Below are 27300 nucleotides of genomic sequence, written 5' to 3' on the forward strand. Positions count from 1 at the left end.
TGTGAAATCACATAAAAAGAGATACATATGGCATGTTTGGTCAACAAATACCAACAGGGGGCAGTGCTTACTTGTAGGAAAATTGTATTTCCGAAATGGTTGCTACAAAAAAACATGATGGTCTGTCTGATTGTTTTTCCCAACAAAAATCAATAAACACGTTTGAGTAATATGTATATATAACAGTATGCTTAGGTAGTATATTAGCCATTCATCATGACATAATAAAATGTCTTGTTTTTCCCCAGTTAATTGTAATCTGAAAGAAAATTGAACAAGAGCAGCTGACTTCTAGGCATACAAACATCCTGGTCTGTGTTTTAATATTCCTATAATTTATTGACAGGGTTCAGCTAATAATGTTGTGAACAAAGTAATACGTTTTGTCAAAAACTTTATTTATTAAAATAAGTTTCTGTTTTCTAATTTTCACAGCAGAAGTGTTAAACTGTATAAATGGAAGGAGCATAGTAAATAAATACAATAAAATAAAACATAATAGATTGAAAAAAAAAAGAAAAGAAAAGATTGGTGTCATTTTCAAATGATATCATAACATTTAATTGTATTATGTTGCTGGAAGTAAATGGTTTTATTTCAGTAAACAAGGCATTTGTGAATGATAAAAAAGGGTCTTTATATTCAAAATAACAATTAACAATTACAATTAACAATGTTGAAAATATTTTGTGGTGGGCAGTTTGATATCTTACATGAACACATCCCAAAAGGATTTTAATTAATTCATATTAAATAATTGTGAATATGCAATGTATCATGAAATGCAGAATCAGTGTTTTTTTATACGATCTATAAATGACTTGAGGTTTGATTTCACATAGCTGTTGATTTAAAGTATGCATATCCATCGTCATAAGGAAGTCAGATACTGAAGTGATACCATGAAAGAGCTTCAGAGTGTGTGTTATGGTTATGAGGTCATTAGTCACTGGCGCAGGCGCTTTCGGAAAAACCCGTTTCTTCGTCAATATGTAGCAACTGCGCCGCTTGAAAGTGAGCACACAAACCTAAACTTTTACATTCACTAAAGAGTAATTTATCTGCCTGACATTTAAGGATAGTGTACATGTGTTCTCCTTTATATATGTGGAGATGGATTAACGCTGTGAGGACGGTTTCATCGCCGATGACCATCAGTTGCGTGTGTGGATCCGATATTGAGGTAGGTCGCTGTCTGCCACCCGGCATAGCTAGCTCGTGAAGGGCTAACAGCTATCTTGCTAACTGTTAGCACAGCCAGACAAGCCAACGGACATCAGTGAGCACAACGTTTTAAAAAAGGGCATACATGTCACAGAGAAGGTGTACCACACGGCTTCAAATAGTCGCCGTGAACCAGCTAATAAGAGTATCATTTATAAAGTGCCTAATAACAACAAACGAAGCGCTGGCGTTATTAACGCGTCAGATAACATTACATTGAATGGAGACAACCAGGAGGTGAGTCTAGCTTGTTAGGCCATCAGCAAGGCCAGCTAGCTAACGTTAGCCAGGCTGGGTAGCTAACCATAGCTAGGTAGCTGACGCTAGCTAGCTAGCTAGCTGGGTAGCAGTGTGGCGCTATTTGTCAAAGCCTAGATAGATTTCCAACCGGCGTCACACATATCTGGTGTGCTAGCACGGCTCGTAATGTTATTCGCTCGGGGGGGAAACTAGGCCTGTTTACGGTAAATTTGTAAATATAGAGTAAACGCTAGTTTTAATTGCTAACAGTTACAAATAACTTGCGTTGAAATAAGTGTAACGTTGAGCTTAATAGCCAACAACGGGGCGGAATACATTTGAGAGCGACATGACGTGTAAACCGTCCATCGCTGGTTAACATTGGTTAAAGATTAGCTAACTAGCTCTGTGTTAGCTAGGCTTTTTAGCGAGCTAACAAAGAGCCGTCGCTCCTCCTCGCTTTGTATGCTCGGTGTTTGCCATTTCAAATGGATGTGGTATCACCTTTAAGGCGATGAAGAACTAGGTACGTAAGACGAGGCTTACGTTGAATAATATAACATTTTAATTAAATCGCGCCGTTGATTCTCTCATTCATGGCAATGTTGTTGCTATCATTGATGTTCTGACATTGTGGTTGCCTACCCTGGTAATGGCTGCAACCATGGTAGGTTATAGATGACTAATAAGCATTAAGATAGTCATTGCGTGCCTGCAATTGATAAAAACATAATATAAAGAAAACGACAACCAAGCTACAACGCACCGATCTTATGCATCCAGAGTTTAACTTACTGTTTGTAGGTTTATATCTTTGTGCATCTTTGACGTTGAGTTTAGATTTTAACAATGTATTTAATATTAGATAGTCAGACAATATTCACTAACCTCATGATTAACTGTATATGTGGATTCTTGTTGATTGAGAAATGATCAGCTATCAGCTGTGCTTAATCAGTTACTTCTGGTCTTAAACAATTGTGAATCACTGAGAGGTTAGTGTGTCATTCTAAAGAGCTGTGGAATTCATTTGGAATTTGTGCCACATAACATACTTATTAATGCATTATTTATCATTTAGATAACCACTTAATGCATACTATACAAATTGAATGCTATACCAATTGGGCACAGCTGTAATATATAGTAAAATTGCCTGTTGGTACCTGCATTGAAGCCAATGTGAATGCAATCATACATATGCCTACATTGTCTGTCCCTGGGCAAGACAGCAATTATCAGAGGGGGGTGACCTCAAAGAAAGACTTCTTAGTTCATCAAAAGTGAATCACAAAATGATCGGTGCTGTACTCTGCACTAGATATGTAGTTTCTGTCAGCTGTGCGTCCAATGAAAGCAATGTTATCTAACTTTATGTATACTGTAAATTCTACTTGTGAACACTTAGGCTTGTCTCTTACTGATCTTGTTGACATTTTACATAATGTTGGTTACTTTTAAAAACGTGTCAAGCCGCTTCTTTTTCCTTTTTTTGTCTTGCAGTGAAACAAGACTGGAGCACATTCCGAGCGTCTGGCCGTCTTGCCTCCGCCTACAGTAGGAAGATTGGTGCCTTTTGTGGGCTGTGCATGTTTCTTCCTCACCAGTGATTCCTTATGCTTGATAGAAGCTGCACCCTGTGTCTTACAGGATGGATGGTGTGGACTTAAAGAGACTTGTGTATCAACATCGGCACTCTGTGTTCTGCTCTGGTGTTCTCTCTTTTACCATTTACAAGAGAACACCTCCCATCCTGCACCTCCAATCTCTCCACTACATATATAAAGACCGTCTTTGATTATACAAAAAGACAGCTGGAGATAGAAGTTGTAAGACTTTCTATCTTTTTTTTCTTTTTAAAGCACAGATCGATACTGCTAATACAAGTCTACATGGCGGACATGGAAGTCTTCTTATTTTAATTTTTCAGTTAGTGTACCCCCTTACGCTTAGTGTGGGTGGTGGGATGTCGGAAAAGCCAGACGACAAAATGGTGAAGTTCCTGGCCCCCCCTCAGAAGAGTGGAAATGGCCCCAGTTCTGGTTCAGATTCAATGGTCAGTGAGTCCCGTCCGACAGAAGTGAGACGTCGGCATCACACCATGGAGCGTGATCGATGTAACCCTGAACACCGATTCTTGCGCCGCAGTGTCATCAGTGATTCTAATGCTACAGCATTGGCCCTCCCTTTACCCAGCAAGATCCCCATCCCTGCACCGCAACGGGTTCAGCAACGAGAAGCCGTCCCCCAGCGGCAACTGGCTGCTCCTGCTGCTCGTTTGCCGCGGGCTGAACCAAGTTTAGCTCAAAATCAAGAGTCTGCTCATCGTGGAGGAGGAGAACAAGGAAAAGAAATAGCCAAGGTGGATGTAGTGCCTTCAGAGCAGGAGCCTGCCATTGTAAAAGACACCTGTGATGGAGAGGTGATAGCAGCCCTCTCCGCACCAGGCTTAGGAACAGAATTGCCAAGTCGAACAGAACCTGAAAGCACCACTGAAGTGAAAGTACATCATGAAGAAGAGGGGGAGGAAGAAGATAAGGACTCTGCCAAGGCACGAGCAGAGGCAGAGCAGCGAGAAGCTGAGAAAAAAGTGCAGGACGACATTGAAGAGGCTGAGACCAAAGCAGTGGGAACATCTCCAGATGGGCGTTTCCTGAAGTTTGATATAGAAATTGGACGTGGCTCCTTCAAGACTGTCTACAAAGGCTTGGACACCGAGACCACAGTCGAGGTGGCTTGGTGTGAGCTGCAGGTATGAAATTGGGATAACCAATATTCTTATTACTTACTTTAAAAACTGCTATTGCTATCAGTTGATATCAGTTTGAATGTTCTTTAATTGAATCACCCGTAGTGTTATATTCCCAGTGCAAGTGTCATCATCCCTATTGTTTAGGCTGTTTGTTTTTGTCAGGCTTACGCATGGTGTGGTAGAGCCAAAGCAATTTCCTTTCTAACTGTTACCTGAGCTCATTTCTTCTCTGAAAGACATGGCTAGCATTTCCCTTTTGGTTGCTTTGCATTTGTCAGCAAAACATACCAAAAAACTTCCCATTTCCTCATTGAGCTTCTTTATTTTTTTGGTGCAGCTCGGTACATACTGGTTGGCTTGACCACACTTAAGACTGAATGTCTCATGTAAAAATGGTTAGCTTCACCCTAAGACATTGGCAAATTACCAGATCTTATCAAAGCTTGTACGATGAATGTTTTAATAGTACGGCTAAGTAATGCCCAATGCAGGAAATTACCGTGGACTAGATTCAGGGTACGGCTTCGTTTCATTGCACCTCTAGTGTGCAAAGTTGGTAAGAAGTAATCTCCATGTTTGGTGTATAGAGGAGATTATATACAATTTATAGATGTAGCATATCTAAACTGTCATCAGTAAAACTCCATTAGAGTAAAAATGCCATTAGAGAATAGATTTTGTAATTTCCTGTGCTAAATGCAGCAATATTAGTAATAATTGACGTACACTTTAAAAAAAAAAAAAAACATGACCAGGTTTTTATCTTGTCTTAAATAATTCTGTGAGCCTTAATATAGTTGAGTTAATTATTGAACCCTTTTGATTTTTAGTATACTAAATACAGTGTTTCCTGTACAAAAGCATTCCTCATTTTGCTTTTAATCTGCTGTCCAGCAGTTAGTTATTTCCCTACAAATGCTTGAGAAGAAATGGTAGCTTGACTGTCTGTCCAGCTAAGGCAGCAACATTTGACCTCATTCACCACATGAATGTTTGCTTTTGCCGTCACGTTTTCACCCCGTCATGAGAGGCCTCACACGGAAGCACATACGACCATAACAACACATGCACACTGGCTTCAGAACAATGTGAAGATTACAGACACACGCCCCTCCCCCCCTCACACAGACCAAATCGGGCGCATGCTCAGTGCGTTGCTGCTCTGGATGCTTGTGTGAATGTAAAATGGGTCACATTCCTGACAGAGGAATCTCCTGTGTGAAGTGCAGCAGGCTGGCCTGCCAAGGCCTGCTGCTAAACTATAAGTCCACCCACTGCCCTTTTAACTTCCTCACATTGTTCCATATTTATATTTAAAGATATGTGAGATGAACGCTGCACCTTAATGCTATTGATTGTTTAGTGTTTGGGGCCATAACTAATGATAAATGAACCTCACAGGTTACCAGAGCCAGGTTACTTAAGAGATTATTGATTGAGTTATTGATTGAAAGAACATTGGCTGACCAATTGGTTTGTTATGAGACAAGATTCTCGGGTTCTGCTGTGAAACCAAAATGTAGCCGTCTTGATCGTGTGATTTTCCCATATTGACGAGGTGTTGCCTCTTTTTTGAGAGTAACTTGAACTTGGTGTAGGATCTATTTGGACCGATCCAGTGCAAAGAGGGGAATTATAGAAATGTTCTACAGTTTGTTTTATGCACATGGTCAGTTGTGAAATATGAACATGTAACCTGATACTCTCATTCCCTTTGGTTCCTCTGTCAACTGGAGTTTCAGTCCTAGAAACTGTTCAGCTACACATAACAAGCTGAAATCCCCTCTCACATGGTTGTTAAAGCTGTCCCATGATCACTCAAGTGCTCGTGTTACATTCCCCCGTGTATCCCACGGGTATATTTAATGGAAAGTAATGTAAGAAATATAATATCTATTTTCTGCAGCTTTAACTACATTGATTTAACTACAGCCATTCCCTCTTAGAATATTTTGACAGTAATGGAAGTATTATGACACCTTTCTACTTTGGTTTCAGGAAAAATGCAATCATCCTCTTAAAAAGCAAATTCCATCAGAACAAATGTTAAGATTGCACTGTTCAATGAATGATTAAGGGCTCATCCAGTTCATTTGCTTATTTTGTTTTCTCTTGATGCCACAATCAGTGATGCAGAAAGTGATCATTCTGACCGCTCATTAGTTCACTGTGATTTTGCCATCAGCTGGAAGCAACAGCAGAACCCTTACCTGTATGCTAAAGCAACATGTCTGACAGGTTTTCATTCATGAAATCCTCTCCCCTAAATATCTTGCTGTAATTGGTATGGTTGTCAGGATGAGAATTGGTACCGAATGTCATGTCAGGTTCTTCAGTAGTGAGAGATATTTCTCTCTGGACCAGAGTATCGGACTAATTGACCAACCAATCAACTTTGCCTCAATCGTGGCTAGAATCTTTAGAATGTAAAGTTTAAATGTAATGGTCCTGCTTCATTCAGTCTGGAAAGCCATCTGTCCACAATTGTCAAAGAATTTCTAGGCGTCTTTCTTTTCACCCTCCCATTTGTTTCGGATCTCACATTGCAGGCGTGTCTGAACAATAAGTAGGTCACCACAGAGAGGAAGTCGAGGGAAAGAAGATAAATATATTTAGGAGCCTCCCCTTTCTTGCTCACTCATCCATTTTCAAAACATGTCATCTCCCATTGGCTGCGTCCCCACCTCCTTCCTCTCCGGCACTGGCTGAAGCCAAACATTGAACGATGTGGAGTAAAACCCCACTCATCCTGTAGAACCTGCGGGAGCATCCGCTGGGAGGGACATGCTATATTTTTGGACCCTCTCTTTCTTTTGCTGTATTTGAAGTGGAAGGCTAGTTTTCTTTTCTGCCACATTCAGATGAGATGAATAGTCATAGCGGCAGATTGTGAAATGGCTTGTGTGCATCACATTGTCATCTGCTGACAGTTTGACTGACGGTCACAGTGATCTTTGACCTCATTTCTATGTGTCACGATGTCACGGGACCACTAAAAACGTCATAAAGCTGCACTGAGTGCCATGACTAAGTCACATTTAGGTTGTAACTGTTTAACATTAGCTTCTTGGCTTTCAGGCCCATCAGCTGTTACCCAGATCTCAACCAACGTTATCCGGAAGGCTTCATCTAGCCCTCAGTGTCACCCTCAGAGCATGGACCTGACAGAGCCAGCCCTTGGCATGATCACAGGCTTTTTTCACAGTCTATTTTTGGGACTGTTGATTTATTTATGATGCCGAGAAGCTGTTTTTTTTTTAGTTCTGCTTTAACTATACTGTAGTTACTTGGCATTAGATGTGATTCACATTGGGTTATGGAGTTGTTCAGATAGTGTTAGGGCTTTGCAATCGAGGTGGAAATTATCACAATTCTAATAGCAGCATTCTTTTGATAGTGTTATAGCATGACATGGTCAATGCATGCAAAATCCCAAAAAAATGCAAATAAGTTTTCATTGCAATGAACTGTGTTCCACTGTTCTACATACGCAGACCTGTTTTCAGTGGGTCGCGGGCCTATGCCTTGTGCAGCGGAGTTATTCACACTCCTTTCCAGCATTTACTGCACTTGTTCAGCGGTGCAGGAAAAACACCGACCAATGCGTTGTAAATCACGTCACGTGATGCAGTTTAGACAATCAAATAAGGGTATTCTGATACGTTTCCTGACTCCAGTGAGATGTACCCACACCGTGACACAGGAGGGAAAGACATGATAGAGCAGAGCTCTTAGATTGTTAGGATGTGAAAGTCAAATTACTAGATGATCTCTTCAAAGGATCAAGTTGTTAGAAAGACTACAGTACTTAACCTATGCTCCAAAAACACTGTGTCCTAAAACGTGCTAATATAGATTTCATCAGTGAATTATTTGCGGCAGTCATGTCTGAAAAGCTCAATAAATAATCAAAGCTTGCACCTTACAGCTCCCGGCTCATGTAAAGCTGGCTACATGTTACACATTGCACCTTTTTTAAGATCTAAAACTGTTTTTCTATTTCTATGAATTGATGTTATATAAACATTTGCTCTACTGTGTCTTTAGCATGCACCCTTTACTCTTGCTTCATCGTGTTCAGCAGTTTTTTCACAGCTGCCGGTTCTGATGTTGCAGGCAGTGGTAGCAACGCAGCTATTTAGTGAGCTGACTCATGCCTGCTCTCTGATGCTGCTGTGATTCAACTGCAGCTGCTGCGTTCCTCTGAGTGCCAGCCAGTTCAGGTTTCCTGACTCATAGACATTTAAAGCCTCTCCCTCAAAATGGTATGACGATACTGACGACTGAGTGTCAAGAAAATATGGAGACAGAATCTGTGAAAGCACATAAAATGTGTTGATGGTAATGCTTTAAGGCCTGGCCTGGTGTGAGGTTTTACAAATTCATGCCATCTTAGTGAGTTTCTCTAGATTATTGAATTTTGTCAAGGATGGGTGAGACTAATTGGGGCTGTGGTGGGGTAAGCAACGCACACTAACCTCAGCTGATAGGGAGACACCCGTCAGTCAAGCAAATGGGCCCAAAAGATCATTTTTGCGTTTGCCTTTATTTTTGGCCTTCTCTGATCAGGATACCTGGAGATACCAGAGACGGGCACAGGCCAAAGAACTCTTTCAAGTAACAGTCAAAGAGAGTGGGATGTGTGTCTTATGATTGTAAATTCCTGGAAGGGTTATACAGGCCCTTCATCAAGGCCCGCCTCAGCTCCACCGATGATTCATCTCTTTGCCCATTTTTAGAATTAGGCTGTGTTGTCACTGCCAAGTTGCCCCACCGGTGCCACCGCTTTGAGCTTCACAACCACTCTTCAGGCCCGACGTCCGTGTTTTTACCAGTTCATGATTTGGACTTTGTCTTAAATGAGTCAACCATGGGGCAGTTTGCCTCCAGTGAAATTGCTGGCATTAATACCGTGGCTGAGTATTGGGGGAGGTTGGGTTGGTTGCTGCTGACCCTCGGCTAGGAACTCTGAGGTTGCTAAAGCTGCTGTGGATGTATTGCATGGCACATGAAAGAGGGGGAACCACTGTACCAACAGATAAATACTCTGGAAAGTAGGTCAGTTGGTCTAAGTGCACGGTGGAGCCTCAAGTGCTCACCTTCTGTTTACTGACATTGCTCCCTGATTCATTGTCCTCCCCTGTTTGTAATTGTTAACATGTGTTTCCCTTTAGCTTCTCATTTTGTCTGCCCTATGTTGCCCCCAGACACTGAAAACATTCAACCTCCAACCCCCAAAATACCCCTCACAAAGGAGGAGCAATTTAATTTATGTATTTTTGTGATGTCAGTCCCTTGAAGTGTTTTCTGTCTCTTGCTGACACACAAAAGTCAAGTCTCCACTCTTCACTCACAAATGTGTTGAATTTACTGGAGCGCCTGGTCTGTGGCCATGTCCTGAGGGGTTTAAAGGGGGGGGGGGGGGGGGTCTTCGGTTGCAGGGTTTCACTGAGCTTGTCTTAACATGCATGGGCTTGCTGCTCTATAATCATGCTGTAAAATGTAGGTCATACCAGGAATCTCTCATTAAACGTGGGAAGGGCGGTTGTACACATACCTGATTTATTTTAAACACATAATGTGATGTATATATATATTGTCTTCTGGTTATTGTGATAATTTATTTATTTTTCCACAAACCTACTTAACCCCGCTCTAGAGTGTGGTGGGTGTAGCTTGTGTTGAATTGTAAAAAGGAACGCTCTGATTTGGTTTCTTTGAAATCATAGTCTGCTCTGATTCTCTAATTCTCTGTCATGCTGGGGCTCTTTTATTGTTTTGGTTTTCTTGGTATCTAGGACAAAGCGAGACAAATTTAATTTGGTTCACAGTAGTTTGCCAGAGAACACACGGCCACAGCCTAATGCCCCCGACTTTTGTACTTTCGCCAGAGTATGTATGAAGGAAATGCAAATAGCATCATCTTTCAGTTAAACTTTGAAAGGCATTTCACTCTGTTTGAATCTTTTCAGTTTCCTGTTTCAAACCTGGAATATCAAGTTGACTGTAGACTTCAAATGGTTTTCTTATGGATTGGCAAAATCAGATGCTAACTGGCATTAGGGTTAGAAATACATCTTTACTTGGCATTTGTATTGACGGTGCCAGATAGTTGCACTTTGCTGTTTTTGTCATTAATGCATTGTTAAAAATAGTCGTCAATCAATGTGTATTTCTGATAGTGCTGCCCTCTGTGATGTGTGACATCTTGAAGTATTTCCTTTTTGTCTCCTGCAGGATCGTAAGCTGTCAAAAACAGAGCGGCAGCGCTTCAAGGAGGAAGCAGGGATGTTAAAGGGACTACAGCATCCCAACATTGTCCGCTTTTACGACTCCTGGGAGGGACCCTCCAAAGGCAGGAAGTGCATTGTTCTGGTCACTGAACTCATGACTTCTGGCACACTCAAAACGTGAGTCTCCAACGAGCCAGAACTAACAAACGCATTACTACACAACTACATACATACCTTAGTCATACATCGTTATTTCTGTGTTCATGTGAAAATAATGATCTATTCTCTTGTAGATATCTGAAACGGTTCAAGGTGATGAAAATTAAAGTGCTGCGAAGCTGGTGTAGACAGATCCTCAAAGGGCTCCACTTCCTTCATACTCGGGCTCCCCCCATCATCCACAGGGACCTTAAGTGCGACAATATTTTCATCACAGGCCCAACAGGATCCGTGAAGATCGGAGACTTGGGACTGGCCACGCTCAAGCGATCGTCGTTTGCAAAGAGTGTTATAGGTACGACTCCGAAGTCATTTCTACCTTCTGGTCCCTCCTGCTGTGGGGCAGTACCTTTTTCTAAGGTCGTATTATGTGTGTTTTGAAAAATGATGGTGTTTAAAGAGGGTATCTTCCTTTTTGGCTTGTTTTTCTGACGATGTGGTTCAAAAACAGACCACAGCGTTTCAGCTGTCTCTCAAACCACAGGAGGCCAAATCCTGTGGTGATCTTAGGCAGATAACCACAAGGCTTTCTCTCTTTACACTCGCACAGTTTGGTCATTGTACAGAATATTTCTGTTCGATGTTTCTCGAAAAAAACAAAAGAGTGTTTTTTTTCCAGGCACCTACTGAATGTAAGTAGCGCCTAACATTTCTCCTATTGTTAAATATTAATATCTTTATTATAATAGTTTTCATGCCTTCTTGCAGGCTGACCTGGCCATTGCTTAAGGTATGGCCTTTGCTTCTGTCTTAGACTGGTCTGTGTTCTGTGGTTTGGAAATATGTGGTCTGTTTGCCAGTTATATCTATAATATTTAACATCTCTTTCTATGGGTTTGCCTCAACAGGTTTTTTTTTTTTTCTAGTGTTTGTCTCTTACTGTCTTTTAAAGTATTGCAGGGCCGCAGAATCTTTTTGATCCATCTTTGTGTCCAGGAAGCTCTGCTCACTTTCTCTCTGTCAGCCCTTTGCCTTTTGTTTTTTTGTTTTGTTTTGTTTTGTTTTGTTTTGTTTTATTTATTTTTATTTATTTTTATTTTACTTTCACATTCTTGGGTATGTTTTTAAAATGTAGGCTCTAGCCTCAGCTGTGCCCCATTCTGCTGTTTGGAATGAATAGGGTACTGCTGGTCATTGAGTAAGTATGAACTTTAATGGGCCTGGTAAGTGTGACAGTGTGCTGTAACACACATCAATATCAAAAACAATTACATTCAAATAACCAGTTTTTCTGTGTAAGACCTGAGATTAAATGTAAAATGATGAACGAATAGAACAAGGCCGATGTGCAAAGACACACTGCGGAGCACAGTAGCTAGCTATGGGATCTGCTTCTCTCAGCCTTGACCATAACAGTTTCCTCCTGCAGTTCAAGAAGAAATGGTAAGTCACACTTCGAAAGGTGAGTGTTCTCTAAAAGACAATGTGGTTGTACGGTAAGGTCTTGACAAAAGTTATTTCCATAGCTAGTCCTATTTCTCTTGCAGATATCATTGACATCCCTTTGAAAAAGTCCACTATTCTGGCCCGGTTTAACCCTCCTTTGGCATTTGCAAATAACATTGATTTGGCTAACGAGTGTGTTGTGCACATTGGCTCCCTCAGTCACTTCCTTACATCCCGACATGTGACGGTCTTACACAGACAAACGCGTGCTTTCTTCTCTGCATTCTAACTGAGCCCAGCCTCTCCCTCCTTTTTTGTTTTCTGTCTCTTTTTTTACTTTCCTCCCCCTTTTTTCTTTTTTTTTTTTTTTTCTTCTCTCTTCCAACTTTCACCTCACAGGTTCTGCTCCGGGAGATGTCAACAGGCTGGTCACTCCTCTCGTCCTCCTCTTCCTCAACCCCTCACGGGTTGGAGGAGCAGAGGGGCAATGGGTTGTGAGAAGCCCACTCGATCAGTAAGGGAGTTCCAGAGTTCTGAATAGTTGTTTTGATTTAAGGTACCCCTGAGTTCATGGCGCCTGAGATGTATGAGGAGAAGTACGACGAGTCAGTGGATGTGTATGCCTTTGGAATGTGCATGCTGGAGATGGCCACCTCAGAGTACCCTTACTCAGAGTGCCAGAACGCTGCACAGATCTACCGCAGAGTTACCAGCGTAAGTCTTTTTTTCCAACACTCCATGTCACCCCCTCTGCCTTGCCTTCACCTCTTCCTATGTGCCAAGAAGGCTAGTGTCCCATTCTGGAATGATATAATATTCCTGTTGACACCTCTTTATCAAGCGTACATCACATTTCGATCTTCTACTGTTGTATTTCACCTCCTGAGTTCATTGCATTCCTGTAGCTATTTTACTAACGGCTAATGGTTCAGTCTTCTGATGATGACAGAAGGACAGTAACTGTCATAGGAAGAAAAAAACACCTATTTTAAGTTGTATTCTTACAGTTAGTGCTTGCTTATTTTTTTAAATAAGTAAAAAAAAAAGTCACTGATATGATGCATGGTCTTGCAATTGTATAAGTCTCATAGATAAAGAGGTTGAACCTGTTCCCAGTGTTTACGAAATAGGCCTTGAAAGCTTTACCTATACCCTTAGTTTATCATTTACTGAAAAGTGCAAATACTGAAGTTATTGCCACATGACATAACAGGAATTTTCCACTGCCAAGTTATAAGCCACACATGGCTCATACTGCAGAGCCACAAACACAGTTGAATTAGTTGAGAAACAAAGTGTTGTTACGGTGTTGAGGTTACATTTAGGTAGTGTCGTTCTTCGTGTTCCTTCATTCAGCTCAGCTGTTCAGCCAGCCCTCCATTTCCCTGTGGCACCATGCTGTTTCCTGTTGTTGTTCTTTTAAGTTATCAACTCATCAGCTGTCCTCACCTGACTTATGCCTTATGACTTGTTTTCCCCATCACCTGACATTATGCAATTTCTAAATGCCACCCAATAGAAAGCATGCCATTCTCTGCCCATTATATAACATTAACATACTTTCTCAGAAGCAAACCCGGTCCTCTTTATACTGTGAGATATATTCCCCAAAACAATTGAAAGAGGAAGTTAGTTTAAAGATCCCAGTCATCTGGCATATGAGAAATGGTTTTGTGGTATTCATGTTGAGGCTCTGAGCAGAAGAAGAACACAGGGTAATAAAAAAAGGTGGAATGAGAAGTGGAATGAGAAGTGGAACCATTCTCATTCAGGGTTCTGTGTTTCCTTTAGGGGGTGAAGCCGGGCAGCTTCGACAAGGTGGCCATTCCTGAAGTGAAGGAGATCATCGAGGGATGTATTCGCCAGAACAAGGACGAGAGGTCTCTAACTCAAGAGCACATGTTATGGGTTCAGGGTAGTCTAGGTCTCTGCAGGAAAACGTACATTTGCTCACTACTTGTCTCCCTCTATTTAGGTACTCGATCAAGGACCTTCTGAACCATGCCTTCTTCCAGGAGGACACAGGGGTGCGCGTGGAGTTGGCAGAAGAAGACGATGGAGAGATGGTGGCTATTAAGCTGTGGCTGCGAATTGAGGATGTCAAGAAACTCAAGGGGAAGTACAAAGACAACGAAGCCATTGAGTTTTCTTTTGACCTCAACAAAGATGTCCCGGAGGACGTGGCTCAAGAAATGGTGAATTTAACTTTTTAGTTTAGTCAGTCAACTGACACTGTTAAAAACTACATGAGATATTGAAAAAATAAACCGTTTCAAGGGTTTCCATTGCAGTCTTTGAAAAGTAGATTGATTAAATTGTACGCCATGTCTTTGTGCTTTAGGTTGAGTCTGGTTATGTGTGCGAAGGAGACCACAAGACCATTGCAAAGGCCATAAAGGACAGAGTGTCTTTAATCAGTCGCAAGAGAGCACAGCGGCAGAAGGTGGGTCCACACTCACCATAGTGCATCTAATGTTGTTTATCTTTATTATCTGCTTAAGTGCTTTTGTGTGAATTCTTATCTTAGTCATGATAGTGTGTCACAGGGTGTATGTACCTGTGCTGTGATGTTTTAGATGTTGTCAGTGCTCTCTTGAGGGATTTTAATACATTTGATGCCGATTGTCTTGAAGGTCCGAGAAGATCAGGAGAAGAGAAGGCTAGAAGAAGAACAGCAGAGTCAGTTACCTCCAGCACAGCAACCAGGCCAACAGCCAATTACGGAGGTGCCTCAGTCCCAGCCGGTGGCACAGCCTGCTCCCTATGTCCCTCCACAACCGAGCCAACACGGCACGCATATGTCTACCCAACCTGCATCTCAGCAGAGCCTTCAGAGCTCTCTCTATAACGCTCCTCAATCAACCCAACTGGCCGGCATGGCTCAAGGCATTCCCTTTATCCCTCAGTCAACTGGGCAAGTCCCAGTTCAGGGTCAGAGTGTGGCCACCATCCAGCCGGAGTCCGAGGAGCCCGAGACCGACCAACACCAACAACTACCGCACTCTGGAGGAGGTGTTTGTCAAAGATGATTGTTAGCCAAATACACCTACAGCCCTCTGAGTGATAATGAAATGATTTGATTTTTGAAGATGAGCTTTTGAGTATTTTCCTAAATTTAACTTCTTGTCCACTCGATACAGCCACTCACATGGGCGACATACCAGGTTCCACCATCCGTCCTGAGGTCCAGCCTCCTCAGTCTGGAATACCCTACAGCTCCCCTCCCAGTCAGCACCTTCAGCCCCAGGGTTCACTCCCACAGGCACAAAATGACCAAACGCAACAGCAGCAGCTGTCAGTGGTGAGTCAAGTGGAAAATAGGACATAATCTTATATGTGACTTGTGGCTTATGCACCTCAGAATTAAGTATATAATCAGATCCAGTTTTTAAACGTACAGACTACATTTCCTTTGATATACATGTGCCCTTTGACCTATTGGTCTTTGAATGTGATCATCTAAGTGTTTACTTTCTTCTTTGCCTCATTTTCACCACGAGCTGCTGTTTTCTTTCTCTGGTGCTTAAGGTTCAGCCCCAGATGCAAGGTGTCCCGCCTCAAGTTGTTCCTGTTGCACCCAGCAGCCAGTCTGTTCCAGTGGCACCTGCACAGGTATTGCGCTGCACTGCATGTCCTTATGTCTTCAGGGAGCAACTTCACAACAGTTGGTTAAACCGTGGTTCAAAGTTTCAGGTCTGTTGCACCTGACAACAAACCTAATAGTGTCATGTTGTACTGAACACGCCCTCAGCACACTTCGGTATCACTGCAACAAATGTGAACTTCAACCACTCTAGGTCAGCAAAAACACAATTTTTTTCAGAGGTAGATGAGGTAACATGAAGCTTGTATTAACTGCGTCAGGTGGCTGCTTTGAAGGCAGCTCAGTTTTGTAAATCCTGAGTTTTCCAGTATCGTTATGTTTTCCTCCTCTTACCCTCTGTTATGTTTTGTTTCTTATAGTACGGAGTTTACTACCAGCCAACGCTTCCCCCTCAGGTAGATCAAATGTCCCGTTCTCCTTTTAGCACTCGTAAATACACCCAGAGCCTTTCTGTGAAACAAAGTAAACATAATGTCCACATTATCACAGATCTTTGATAAGTTTGGACTAATTATTGGGTTCCAGACAAAAATCAAATCAAATAGTTTTCAAAAACTTGCATGTGCAGTGTGGAATGACATTACATGTCTAAAATACACCGTAGAGACGTTCACTGACTATGTCATGTCAAATAGATGAATGCTCTGAGTTATGCAGCTATGTTGCGCATCTGGGTTTGGAATAGAGCCAAAGTAAAATGTCATAAGTCACCAAGATGCTACTATGAATGTGTGTCATCTTTTATATATTACATCTGTATTCTTGTTTCTGCCACTCCCTCTTTCTCCCTTCTGTTCTCACAGAATCCCACCCAGCAAGTGATGGGGCCCTCGTCCTCGCAGTCGTCTCCCCCCCAACAGCAGCCTCAGCCAGAGAGCAGCACCGCTCCACCACAGCAGACTGGAGCTCAGCTACAGGTGACACACACACACACCTCCGCTGCTCGTACTAACACACACATTTATTTGATCTTCACCATACTAAAGTATACATTTCATGCTTTCTATTTTTATCTTTGTGTTTATACTAAATGTTCTTTTTCTTTCCTCTGGACACACATCTGTCCTCGTTACCATGGCTGTCCCTTCTTTTCTTCCGCTCTTCCTTTCTGCATGCTGCTCATTCCTGCATGATTCTTAGTCTTGGGCCAATGATCCGAGTCCTCCTATCCTGTCACCTCCACTCAACGCAGAGCACCTATACTTCCTCTATCAGGCCTCATGCCTCTCTGTTCTGCAGGTACTCTACAGAGCACAACACCTGTATTGATTGGTGTTTGTGGGTCAGGTGTCCAGCATTTGGTTCTCCTTACACCGTTCCTGTTCTTTAAAGTGTGTTTAGGCACACATTTGACATATTATTTTAATGGATTTATGCTGAATATTATAAACACATAATGATTTGTGTAAAATGTATTATAGCATATCATAAGGAGGGCAGTTTTTAGGAAGTGAGGGAGTGCTTTTTTCAGCCACATTTACCCGACCACGGACCAAAATATCTACTAAAATGTGAAAACATAGAACAGTGATTGTTTTTGCAACTGTTACCATATGAAACCATTTCATATCTTTTTGTTATGATATAAGAGCTATCCTCACACTCTATGCAGTGTCACACAGAGCATACATATCCTTCTGTTCTGAAAACAGCTTACGGGTTTACTCTGAGCTTAAATCCTCCATGAAAACACTACCCTCAATAGATCTGTGTATGCAATAAGAAGAAGGAAGTAAGACTTAAGACATTTTATCTCAGATGCGAAAGTCACAGTATGGTAACAACCCACAAGGCTGGAGCTGGAAATAATAAAACAGCAGTTCCCTGTATGAACGTAACTAATATCCAAATAAGCCCATCAGAGATAAATGACCACACTCTGAAGGAAATGAAAACTCCATTACACCGCAATGTTTACACTTATAACGGCTTCACTTGTTTTACCCAGAGACCAGTTTCACCAGGTTAAACAGCGCCATCTGGTGGATGCTCTGGTTTATATCATTCCTTTACGATAGTTGCTCAACTTAAATGACCAAAATAAAATAGAGTGAATGAACGGGAAAGGCACAGAGATGATCTATAGTGGTTATTTGCATACAACTAATAATTCAATTGATAATGAAATCATTTATTGATTATTTATTTAAACACTTAGGAAGTTAAACAGGTTCCCTCTCTAATATCAAACATCTCCTTTCATCAGCTTTATTCATTCACGTGTCTCGCTAGAACCTCTGTTAACATTCGCTCCACGCTGTTCACTGCGATTACTCTCAGTGGGTTGTTAGAAATGTTTTTAGGGTCGTTCCTCCACAGCCTATCATGGGCCTTGACACATGTTTGTGTGGCTTTACTGTCTGTTATGACTGACCTGCAGGTTGGTGACTGGCGACCAACTAATGCATATCTAGTGTTCTACCATTTCAAAAGCGTAATGCACAAACATTGGGACTTTCCATTTTGAGATGTTCTTTAGACATTGAGTGCTTGCTTTCTGAAAGTTGTCTGTGTTTCAGGCCCCTGTGAGTGTCCCTCAGTCAGCACCAGCGGAGCCGCCAGGATCGTCTGCGCTGGTGCCACCGTCTGTAGAAACGTAAGACGGAAGTTATTTTTAAAAAGCAGCCCCACAGTGTGTCGGATCTCTCTCTCATGGGTCCATTTCTCCTTCAGCTGCCTGTCGGATGCTGCTTCGGGTCTTAGTGACGGCAACGATGGAGGCTCTACATCAGGAGGTCGCCACGAGGGCCGCTCAATGAAACGTCACCAGAGGAGATCTGTACGCAGCCGCTCCCGCCACGAGAAGACCGCGAAGGCCAAGCTCAATGTTCTCAGTGTACGTATCGAAGCGATGACGTCATTCATGTTCTGTCTTAAAGCCCTTTGTCACGTGATGTTTTAACATGAACGGATGTTCTGCAGATCTCTAATGTGGGAGACCGAGTCGCAGAATGTCAGCTGGAAACGCATAACAGGAAGATGGTGACCTTCAAATTTGATCTCGATGGTGATAATCCAGAGGAAATTGCACAGATCATGGTAATAGTGCTTCTGTTTGTTACAATAATATACATGCTATATATTCATAGAGTATAAACTGTTGCATGGCTAACATTAACTGACTGACAATCGACTGTAGCAGAAAACGAGAGCAAAGAGCTCATACAATGTTGATTCCTTTAATAATTACTATTTAACAGTGGCAATGGTGTGTAATTCAGACACCAACTTTATGTACTTTTGAAAGAGTTTTGGCCTGAAAAGAAGAAGTGTTTATTGATTTTAAACTCATGTTTCACTTCTTTTGCTTCCTGTTTTAGGTCGAGAGTGAATTCATCTTGGAAAGTGAGCGGGAGTCCTTCATCGAGCAGGTCCGTGAAGTCATAGAAATGGCTGATGAGAAAGGAGAGGGCCTGAAGGAAGGCTTTCCTCAGGTATTTATTTACTACACATCCGCTCATTAGCCAAATACCCATCATGAACCTGACGACGTTACCACATACCTTTTTTGTATGTTCGTCTCTTTGCAGATGGGTGATCACCAACAACAGCCTGTGCTGTCTGTTCCCATGCTGCCAGGTAAACAAAAAAATACAGTGCTCCAGTCCACGTATTGATTTTTATGAAGTCCAACTCCTGTCTCACATCGTTACCTTTCTTCTGCTCTTTCTCTCAGGCATTTCTCCCAGCACTATAGCGCAGGTGGTGCATTCAGCAGGACGGAGGTTCATCGTCAGCCCAGTGCCAGAGTCTCGTCTTAAAGACCATTTCTTTGGCGGTTCTTCTAATACCTCCTTTGGAGATGAGCCAGGTGAAAGAAACGTTTCTTTTATTCCCAGTGGAATTTGGTTTCTCAAAGTAATACATTTGACACTGCATGACAATAAGCTTTAATGGGGCAATGTGTAAGATATGGCCAGAATTTGAAGAATGTACCGTGGTGACATATTAAAGACTATGTGCTGTGTTGCAGAGATATCAATGGAATTGAGCATGCTAACTAACTAGCCCAGTCTGTATTTGCTTGTAATACCACTGTAAGTGTTATGACCCAATCACCTGCAGTTGGATCTGGGATGGAAATATTTTGTGATGAAAAATGACAACTGAAGGTTTTTGATGGTCATTTAGTATTATAAACTGTTATTGTGTCTCATATTCTTTGATGATGCTCAAAATAATCATATTTACATTTCTTTACGTTTTTCTAGCTCCTGCTATGTCACTGGGCCTTTCTCTGTCTGCTCCATCTGAGACTCTCCAGCAGGCTTTCAGTAAAATGAAGCAGGCGCGTGTAGAGAGATGCAACACCATTGATCTCCCTGCGACTGAGCAGGAACCAGGCCCTGTCCTGGCCACGGAGGCTGGACTCGCCCCAAACTCCAACAATATGTTGGCTCCTCCAGAAGCCGTAGCTTCCACTGCTAGCATTACTTTTCCTGGCGTCGCATCTACTGCAGCATCCTCACCACCTCCCTCAACTGGGAGGGTTTCCCCTCCACCTACATCTACTCAGTCCCAAACTCCAGCTCCTGCCACCAGTGATCCCAGTCCCCCTCCTCAGTCATCCCATGAAACAGCCCCCTCACAGCTTTCACCAGCTGCCAACATGCCACCCACAGCTTCCAGCATTTCTTCCCCATCAGTGCAGACCTCCGTCCCCGCAGTACCTGGGCCTCAGCTGAGCAGTAGTTCTGTCTCTGTCTCTTCTGTTGTTAGTGTTGCAGCCAGTAGCACTGGCACTAGCACTGTCCCCGCTTCAGAGCAGCAGCCTGTGAATTCGTCCGTCCATCCACCACAGCACACAACCCAGGCTCAGCCTGTCCCCATTTCTGCTCAGACCCCTCTTCCCAACTCGTTACCCAGTCAGGGCCAGGTCCAGCCACAGCCAGTGGAGTCTGAGGGGGCGGAGCTCCCGAACAAGACTGCTGGCAGAGATGATATCCAGGCTCTAGATAAGAAGCTACGGTCCCTCTTTAAAGATCAGAGCTCTACCTCTGCATCAGTGGATCAGAACACGGGCACTTCTTCTCCTCCCACTGGAACGTCTTCTCCTCCACCCGGAGCTGCGCTGGTGCCCCCGTCCAACCTTCCCCTCACTACCGGGGTGCAGGCTGTCCTGGGCGCCACCACCACCCCAGGACAAGGTCTTACCCCGGCAGGACAGACGCCTCCAACTAAGCCCAGGGCACAGGTCAGTGGCAACTGCAGCATGCAAGAAAATGCCGTTAATTGCTATAATCATATTTTGACTTGACTTTGTTCTATTTTTAGACTTTACCTACTGGTTTTGATCAAGCTGCTACACCTCCCTCTGAGCTTGTGCCCCCGTTCCCTGGACCAAATCAGGTGATACTCCCTGCTTTACTACTTTTTTGGGGGTTTTAACAAACAGTGTAGATATACACATATGCACAACTGTGGATTGTTCCTCATATACCGTTTGTGTGACTCCACAGTCACAGCAACCCCTGGGTAACTTGGACGCCCAGCTGAGGAGAGCTCTGAGCCCAGAGACGGTTCAGGGAGTCCAGCCTCCAGCAGCGGGTTTCACTCTGGGACGTTTCCAAGTAAGTTTTAAGTCGCAGCTTAAAATGTATCTGGTTAATTCAGCCTAGAACAGCTAAATCTCTTACACATCGTTCTTAGTTCATTAAAATGTTCTTCCTCTCTGTTCCAGGTGTCTGTTGCTACCGATGGTGTGTCCAGCAGCGTTCCAGGTCCCTCGAGCATCGTTTCCTCTTCTTCCCTCACGCCATCTTCTACCTCTTCCTCCTCCTCCTCTTCTTCCTCCTCCTCCCCCTCAAGTCCAGAGAATACCCTCCACCGTTCATCCTCTCTGTCCAAAGGAGTTTGTGAGACTGACTCTATAAATGGAGCCTCCTCTCTCGCTGCTGGTCCCGCTTGTCAGCCGACCACTATCGGGCGCTTCCAAGTGTCCACGAGCACCAACGCCACATCTGGGCCAACCGCTGGCTCTAAAGTGGGCCGCTTTTCCGTCACAGGCACGTACCAGGTTCAAAGTTCAGCAAATGAAGCTAGCGTTGATACGTTTGACTAATAACATGCTACACTGAGCACCATACAAAACGGATGCTTCACACTTCAGTGTTTTCACTGCCTTCTCTGTAACTGAGCAGGCTAAGTGTTTTTTAAAATGGATCATCACATTATCACAGCTATCCTTTTGATAAGTGGTCGTGATGTAATCTGTATAATGAGATTTCTTTATAGAAAGCCATGCTCTGTGTGGAGGCATCGTTACCTCTGCCTCTTCCAGTATTTTTAAATGATCCCTTTCGCAAACTCAGCCGACTTATCGAGCTACTGAGCTTGAAAGTCCATGACGTTATAACCATATCGGAAGATAATCCTTGGAAGTAGTCGGTACATGTGCATAAAACAAAGACTTTCTTCTTCTTATGCAAAGATTATAGATGTTTAGTGTTTTTCAATCACAAGGTCCTACGGTAACCTTGTATCTCTAACACCTTATGTGTATAATTTCCCTCAGTGACTGCAGCTCCAGCAGCAGGCTCCAGTCCAACACATGGCTCCAGTGTGCAGAATGGGCCCTCATCCTCAGCGTCTGATCCCCATAATGCGCACACCCATTACAGCAGTGACAACGACGACGACTCTGAGACCGAGGACGAGGCTTTGCAGAAAGAAATTAGCCGTCTCAGAGAAAAGTATGCCACATGTTCACAATCCTACTTCACACGACCTTCATTTCCTCTTATGAGTGTTACGTCACAGCTCTATGGAAATATTGTAACACGACTGTATGTCTCATCACGCTCACAGACATATGATGGAGATCCAGACATTGCAGACTCGTCAGAAAGATGAGATAGAGAACCTGTTCACGCGGATGGGAAAACCTCCTTCTACTGTCTTCTCCCCTGCTGTGGCAATGGCCGGAGGTCGACGAAGGCTCAAAAGCAAAAGCAAAAGCCACAAATCTGCCCGCGGTAGTGGACAACCCAGTCCCAAGCACTCGGGTAAGGACGGTGAATTGGCTTGTTTTGGCTCTCAAGTTAAAATGAACTCTCTATTTGATGTCATTGCTGCAATCAAATTGCTGAAGCAGTTGAAGTTATATGTTCCGAGGTAGATGTTTACACACCATTGTGTCTTGTGCTCCTATGTTTAGGATCCCCAGCCTCAGCTCAGAGTCTTCATGGTTTAGAGTCTCCTCCAAAGCAAAGTTCACCCTCCTCAACAGAGGCCTCAGAAACCGCAGCAGAGGCATCGCAAGCAATTAACGTGTCGTCCGTAAAGCCGCTTCGATCCTCTCCATCCATGCCCAGCCTCAGTAGTTGCTCCACAGGTATGTGCCAGCACTTCGTTTAGTCACAGTGAGCTCAGTGCATTCATTCCTTGAATTTGTTTTCTCACCTCCATTCTTGTTTACCAGGATCAAGTGGGACCAGCTCCGCAAACGGTTCGAGCCACTGCCAGAACCACTCTACTTCTTTGACACAGGCCACTGGACCCACTGCTCCTCCTCCCTCCCACACACAGAAGGGCAAGGGCACCTTCACTGATGACCTGCACCAGCTGGTGGATAACTGGGCCAGGGACGCCATCAGCCTCTCGCAGTGCAAGAGAGGACCTAAAACTGGAGCAGCAGCGCCGCTGGGACATGATGTAGGCATTCAGTGCTTTCTTTTAAAAACTCTCATTATTATCTTTGCAAGGAGATTGGTTGTGTGTGTGCATGATTGAGTGGTCATGAATGGCTGCATGCTCAAGAACCCCTCGAGGTTGCAGTGGTTCACACTTTCTGAAAATGTCCAGTTGTGAGATTCCCCCAATAGTTTTGCAAAATCCTGCATATTCAGTAGTAACACCTACTTTTCCCCCACTGTTGCAGATTATCCCTCCAGCCAACATGGGCCGCAAATTCTCAGCGCCTGGCTTCCTCTGCCCGACACTGCCCACGCCTTCTAGCACCGCATCCACCGCGTCGACTCATCTCCCCAACCCAGCCAATCCCTCTGTCCCTTTGGGGCCCCGTAAAGGCTCCCTGGGCCCGGTTGCACAGGGGTTTGGATATTCCTCGGCCCCATACAGTGCTCCTCAGTGGGCAGGCCCCACAGGCGCATGCCAGGTCAGCATGCTCAACCCCGCACAGCCAATAACGCAGTACCAGCCGCCCACAACAGCCTCAGGCTACCACATGGGAACCACACCAGCCACCCAGAGTTCAGTCAGCCCCGGAGGGTCCAACCTGAAGCCCACGTAGCCCAGTTGTAGCCCTAGTCCACGCTTAGCCGGAGGACCAAACAGGGCAGACAGTTGTTGAACGAGAACCACTAGCTCTCTTTGCAGTCGGCTGATAAACTGGCTGGATATTGTGCTTTATTTTTATTTCTACTTTTATTATTATGTTTTTTTTTTCTGTAATAGAGTTGACCTGTGTGGTTCACGTCCTCTCAGGCAGAACGAAATCTGTCTGGCAATTGGAGGTAGAGTGCAATACACATCCACAGCACAAGAGTCTCACACTTAGCCGGCCATTGGCTGTGGAATCAAGCTGTGACGAGTCGGTCGTGTCTGGTGATGTAATGACCCGAAGGCTTAACCAACAGCAGCCAAAGATGTCTTTTGAGAGCAGACGTTGCAATGTCGTCATTCCTTTTGAAGAGGAGAAGGTAGGAGGGGTTCACATCCTTACCAGTCCTGCTGGGACTGAAGACGGTTGAACTAATACACACACACACACACGTGTGAGTGTGTGTGTGTGTGCATGCACCTGAAAAAACATGAACCTGGTTAAGTGGCTTGGGATGGTGGTAAAGTGATCTCAGAGGGGGGGGGTGAACAGAAAGTGGTAAATAACAGGGACAGTCAGTTTGTCTCAGACGGATTAGCGAAGTGTGACTGGTTGAGTTGGGAGAAGAAAGACAAAGTAAGTTAGGTGGGCGTGTAAAGGATAGGTGTGCAGTATGAATACATCCCAACCGCTACCTATCAAGTCAAATGCAATAATGGCAAAGAGTAGATGAACTGTCCCTTGTAACTGTGGCCTTAATCCCCAAACACATTTAAACATTGACTTTGTACATAGATATTTCTTCACGGGGTTATGATACCATGTTTTGCATATTTATGTCCCTGTGAGTCTGGTGACATTGTGATTTGAGTTGTCCATCCATACAGATTTATTCTTCACTTGTGATATGTAAACCAGTGGATCTGCCACATCCAAAAGCATTGTCCTGGTGTTGACCACCATTCACAGTGTGACATTTAAGAGGTGATGCTGCTGTGGCTCTTTTCTTTCTTTTCTTTTTCATGTTTTTTTTTTTTTTTTTTTTTCCTCGCAATGAAATAAGAAACCCAAATTGACACATGAAATAACTTATTCAAAATCTGCTTTATATCATAGAACATTAACTCTGGTTTATTGCAATAGTATTTATGGAAGGGTTCAGTCCCAGTTGTTTACACGGGTGAACAGGTTGTTAGTGAAGTCATGAAGTCCCGTTAAACATCTCTGCTCATGACGTCTAGCCGTCACCTCTCACATCACTAGTGTTTGGGCTTCTTTCTTTCTGTGGTCTGTTTTTGTATGCGTATATTTAATAAAACAAATGTTCTTTATGGACCTGTATTCAGCCATCAGATTTTGATGTTTCACTGTAATTATTATTAAAGGTTGTTAAACAACATGTAGTTAAAGGAATATAAAAAGTGCAATTGCAGGGTTGTTGATGGTATCCTACTCACCGCGCAGGAGTAATCCTGCAGTTTATTAAGCTCTTCTCTCTGACTGCCCTGCCCCTCCCTTCTATTTTATTGTATATATGTTAATGTGAGGTAGATGCTTTCACGTAATGCTCAGTCACTAGAGTATGCTTGTGGTGACCCACTCTACATGCACACGCACTCTAGCCTGTAAACATGGGGAACACTTTAGTGCCTTGCATCCTCACTAATGACAAGTTCCAGATCCATCTAGTCCTGTAGCTGTGACCTGAACCTGAACCAGACGTAGACACACGACAGGTGGCTGCGTAACTGTTGCACGGCCGGCTCAGCGTATGTCACACTGAAACATTAGAGACTGCAGAACAAAGAGCACACTGAGTAACGTGGAAGCGTTTCTGTTCTCTCTACAGTTCGATGCTTGTGTAATCAGCTGTGGGTTTATATTTGGCTGTGTTTTTTTTATTTGGTTTCTGTGGATTTATCATTAAACCGTTTGGTTATTATGAATCCTCCTGCTTTTCTTGGCAAGTCCCGCCCTGCGTAGCATTCGATCGCTAGGATTGGCCAGGCGACCATGCTCACAGAGTAACTGGTAACCCAGTTTGCTCAAGTCCCTTTGCTCTGACCAAAAGGCTCTCCAGATCCTAATGCCGCTCCTTAACTCATCGTCTGTGCCTCCAGCAGCTAGGCAGGGCGGGTCTTTCCAAAGGAATGCAGTGGGACTCAGAATTAGGCTTCATAGACGCGCCTGTTCGCGGGCAGCGAGTGAGCTGTATAAAGGTTTAAACGTCGTCATGCTGGCTCATCTTTAGTTTCACCACCTCGTATGAGTGCCATGCTTGTCATTGTGACTCTTTCGCCTGCTCGTAGATTTGGATGAATAGTTAAAAGTTCTCTAGAGAAAAAAACAAGTTACTGCAATGCAGAATATGCAATGTTTAAAGGGACTGAGGGGTAATTGAAACATTTGCATGCCAATGAGGGTGTTTACCGACTTCAATGTTTTTGATATTGGAATATTAGAAATCTTTTTTTTTTTTTTTTTATTCTTTGCCTTCCTGAGAGTGATCATAACTTGTTCATCTGTTCACTTATCATTCACCAATATCACAACTTCAATATCAAACTATCAGCATATGATTTCTGCATGCCGGCTTCACAGGTGTTTAATCTTACAAATGACAACCAACTCACAACTGTACAGCACGAGGTCACCATCTCTTTAGGGTCCATATGCTCCTCAGTACTGATCAGACCTCTGACACGCAGTAGTATCAGTCCGATCCCTCCTTACTGACCTGTGATTCAGTGTCTGTTTTGTGTATGTTTTTCACATTGTACAAAATGTAAAAACAAATAAAAATATCAATTAAAGCACTTGTCATGCTTACTGGAATAATCTTTTTAAATTATAATAAACCATTAATAATTTGTCTCTAATGCTGGTCTGGGATGTCTCTTTATCTTGAAATAAAATTATTTTTCATCTTATTTTTAAGGCCTTGAAAACGTAAATCCTATGATAATTATTCAACACTGACTTAACGTTAAATATGATCAAATATGCAGCTATCAAACTTTAGAAAACCTTATCCTTATGTATTGATCACATTTGTTGGTTTCATCTCTAAATAAAACCCAGCGGACTGACTTTTGTAATTATGGTTTTATTTGTTTTCAAAACCAAATACATTTCTCAAAATAATTCAATTAGCAGCAATTCATTGCAAAGATAACTTAAATGTAAGCACTATAAAAGAAGAAAACAAAGTAAAAAAGTGTTAAAGCTGTGAAACAGAAACAGAAAATCTCAGGTGTCCAGTCGGCGTTTCTTCATGTACTGTCCTTGTCTGTACGGACTGATGGCTTCTCCTGTAAGGTTGAAAAAGTAGATAGAAGACCACAAAATCCAGCCGACAGCT

General features: G+C 43.1%; 2 protein-coding genes across 4 annotated transcripts in view; one reads left to right on the top strand and one right to left on the bottom strand.

Annotated features, from left to right (window-relative positions):
- The first annotated feature begins 973 nt into the window (after positions 1–973).
- LOC306698604 (serine/threonine-protein kinase WNK1-like) lies at positions 974–26757 on the top strand. 2 transcript variants are annotated; one of them, XM_079162981.1, is made up of 29 exons: positions 974–1014; positions 1114–1183; positions 2968–4216; positions 10454–10626; positions 10743–10963; positions 12611–12768; positions 13846–13934; positions 14030–14249; positions 14396–14497; positions 14688–15066; positions 15195–15355; positions 15583–15666; positions 16018–16053; positions 16462–16575; positions 18178–18254; positions 18332–18494; positions 18581–18697; positions 18979–19092; positions 19189–19237; positions 19335–19469; positions 19870–20852; positions 20933–21007; positions 21118–21228; positions 21339–21663; positions 22173–22350; positions 22466–22662; positions 22815–22991; positions 23079–23311; positions 23538–26757. In XM_079162981.1, the coding sequence occupies exons 3-29, from the start codon at positions 3431–3433 to the stop codon at positions 23907–23909; spliced, it is 5829 nt and encodes a 1942-aa protein (XP_079019107.1). In that variant the 5' UTR covers positions 974–1014; positions 1114–1183; positions 2968–3430; the 3' UTR covers positions 23910–26757. The 2 variants fall into 2 exon arrangements, with proteins under 2 accessions (XP_079019107.1, XP_079019108.1); XM_079162982.1 differs by lacking the exon at positions 16018–16053.
- A 340-nt stretch (positions 26758–27097) lies between these two features.
- Positions 27098–27300, bottom strand: part of rad52 (RAD52 homolog, DNA repair protein) — a 3966-nt gene continuing 3763 nt past the window's right edge. For both annotated transcript variants that reach the window (XM_079163605.1, XM_079163606.1), the window contains one exon: positions 27098–27250. In XM_079163605.1, the coding sequence (XP_079019731.1) occupies positions 27189–27250 (62 nt within the window). In that variant the 3' untranslated portion in view covers positions 27098–27188. The remainder of the gene's footprint in view (positions 27251–27300) is intronic.

The sequence above is a fragment of the Pholis gunnellus genome, assembly GCF_910591455.1.
Source record: "Pholis gunnellus genome assembly, chromosome: 7".
In the NCBI taxonomy this organism is placed as follows: Eukaryota; Metazoa; Chordata; class Actinopteri; order Perciformes; family Pholidae; genus Pholis; species Pholis gunnellus.

What these genes read in the sequence shown, in the direction of transcription:
- LOC306698604 (XM_079162981.1), top strand. Translation starts at nt 3,431, where the DNA reads ATGTCGGAAAAGCCAGACGACAAAATGGTGAAGTTCCTGGCCCCCCCT. An exon ending in CGCCAGAACAAGGACGAGAG is followed by an intron (nt 13,935 to 14,029) that starts GTCTCTAACTCA and finishes CCCTCTATTTAG; the next exon opens with GTACTCGATCAAGGACCTTC. An exon ending in CCAAGCTCAATGTTCTCAGT is followed by an intron (nt 18,495 to 18,580) that starts GTACGTATCGAA and finishes GATGTTCTGCAG; the next exon opens with ATCTCTAATGTGGGAGACCG.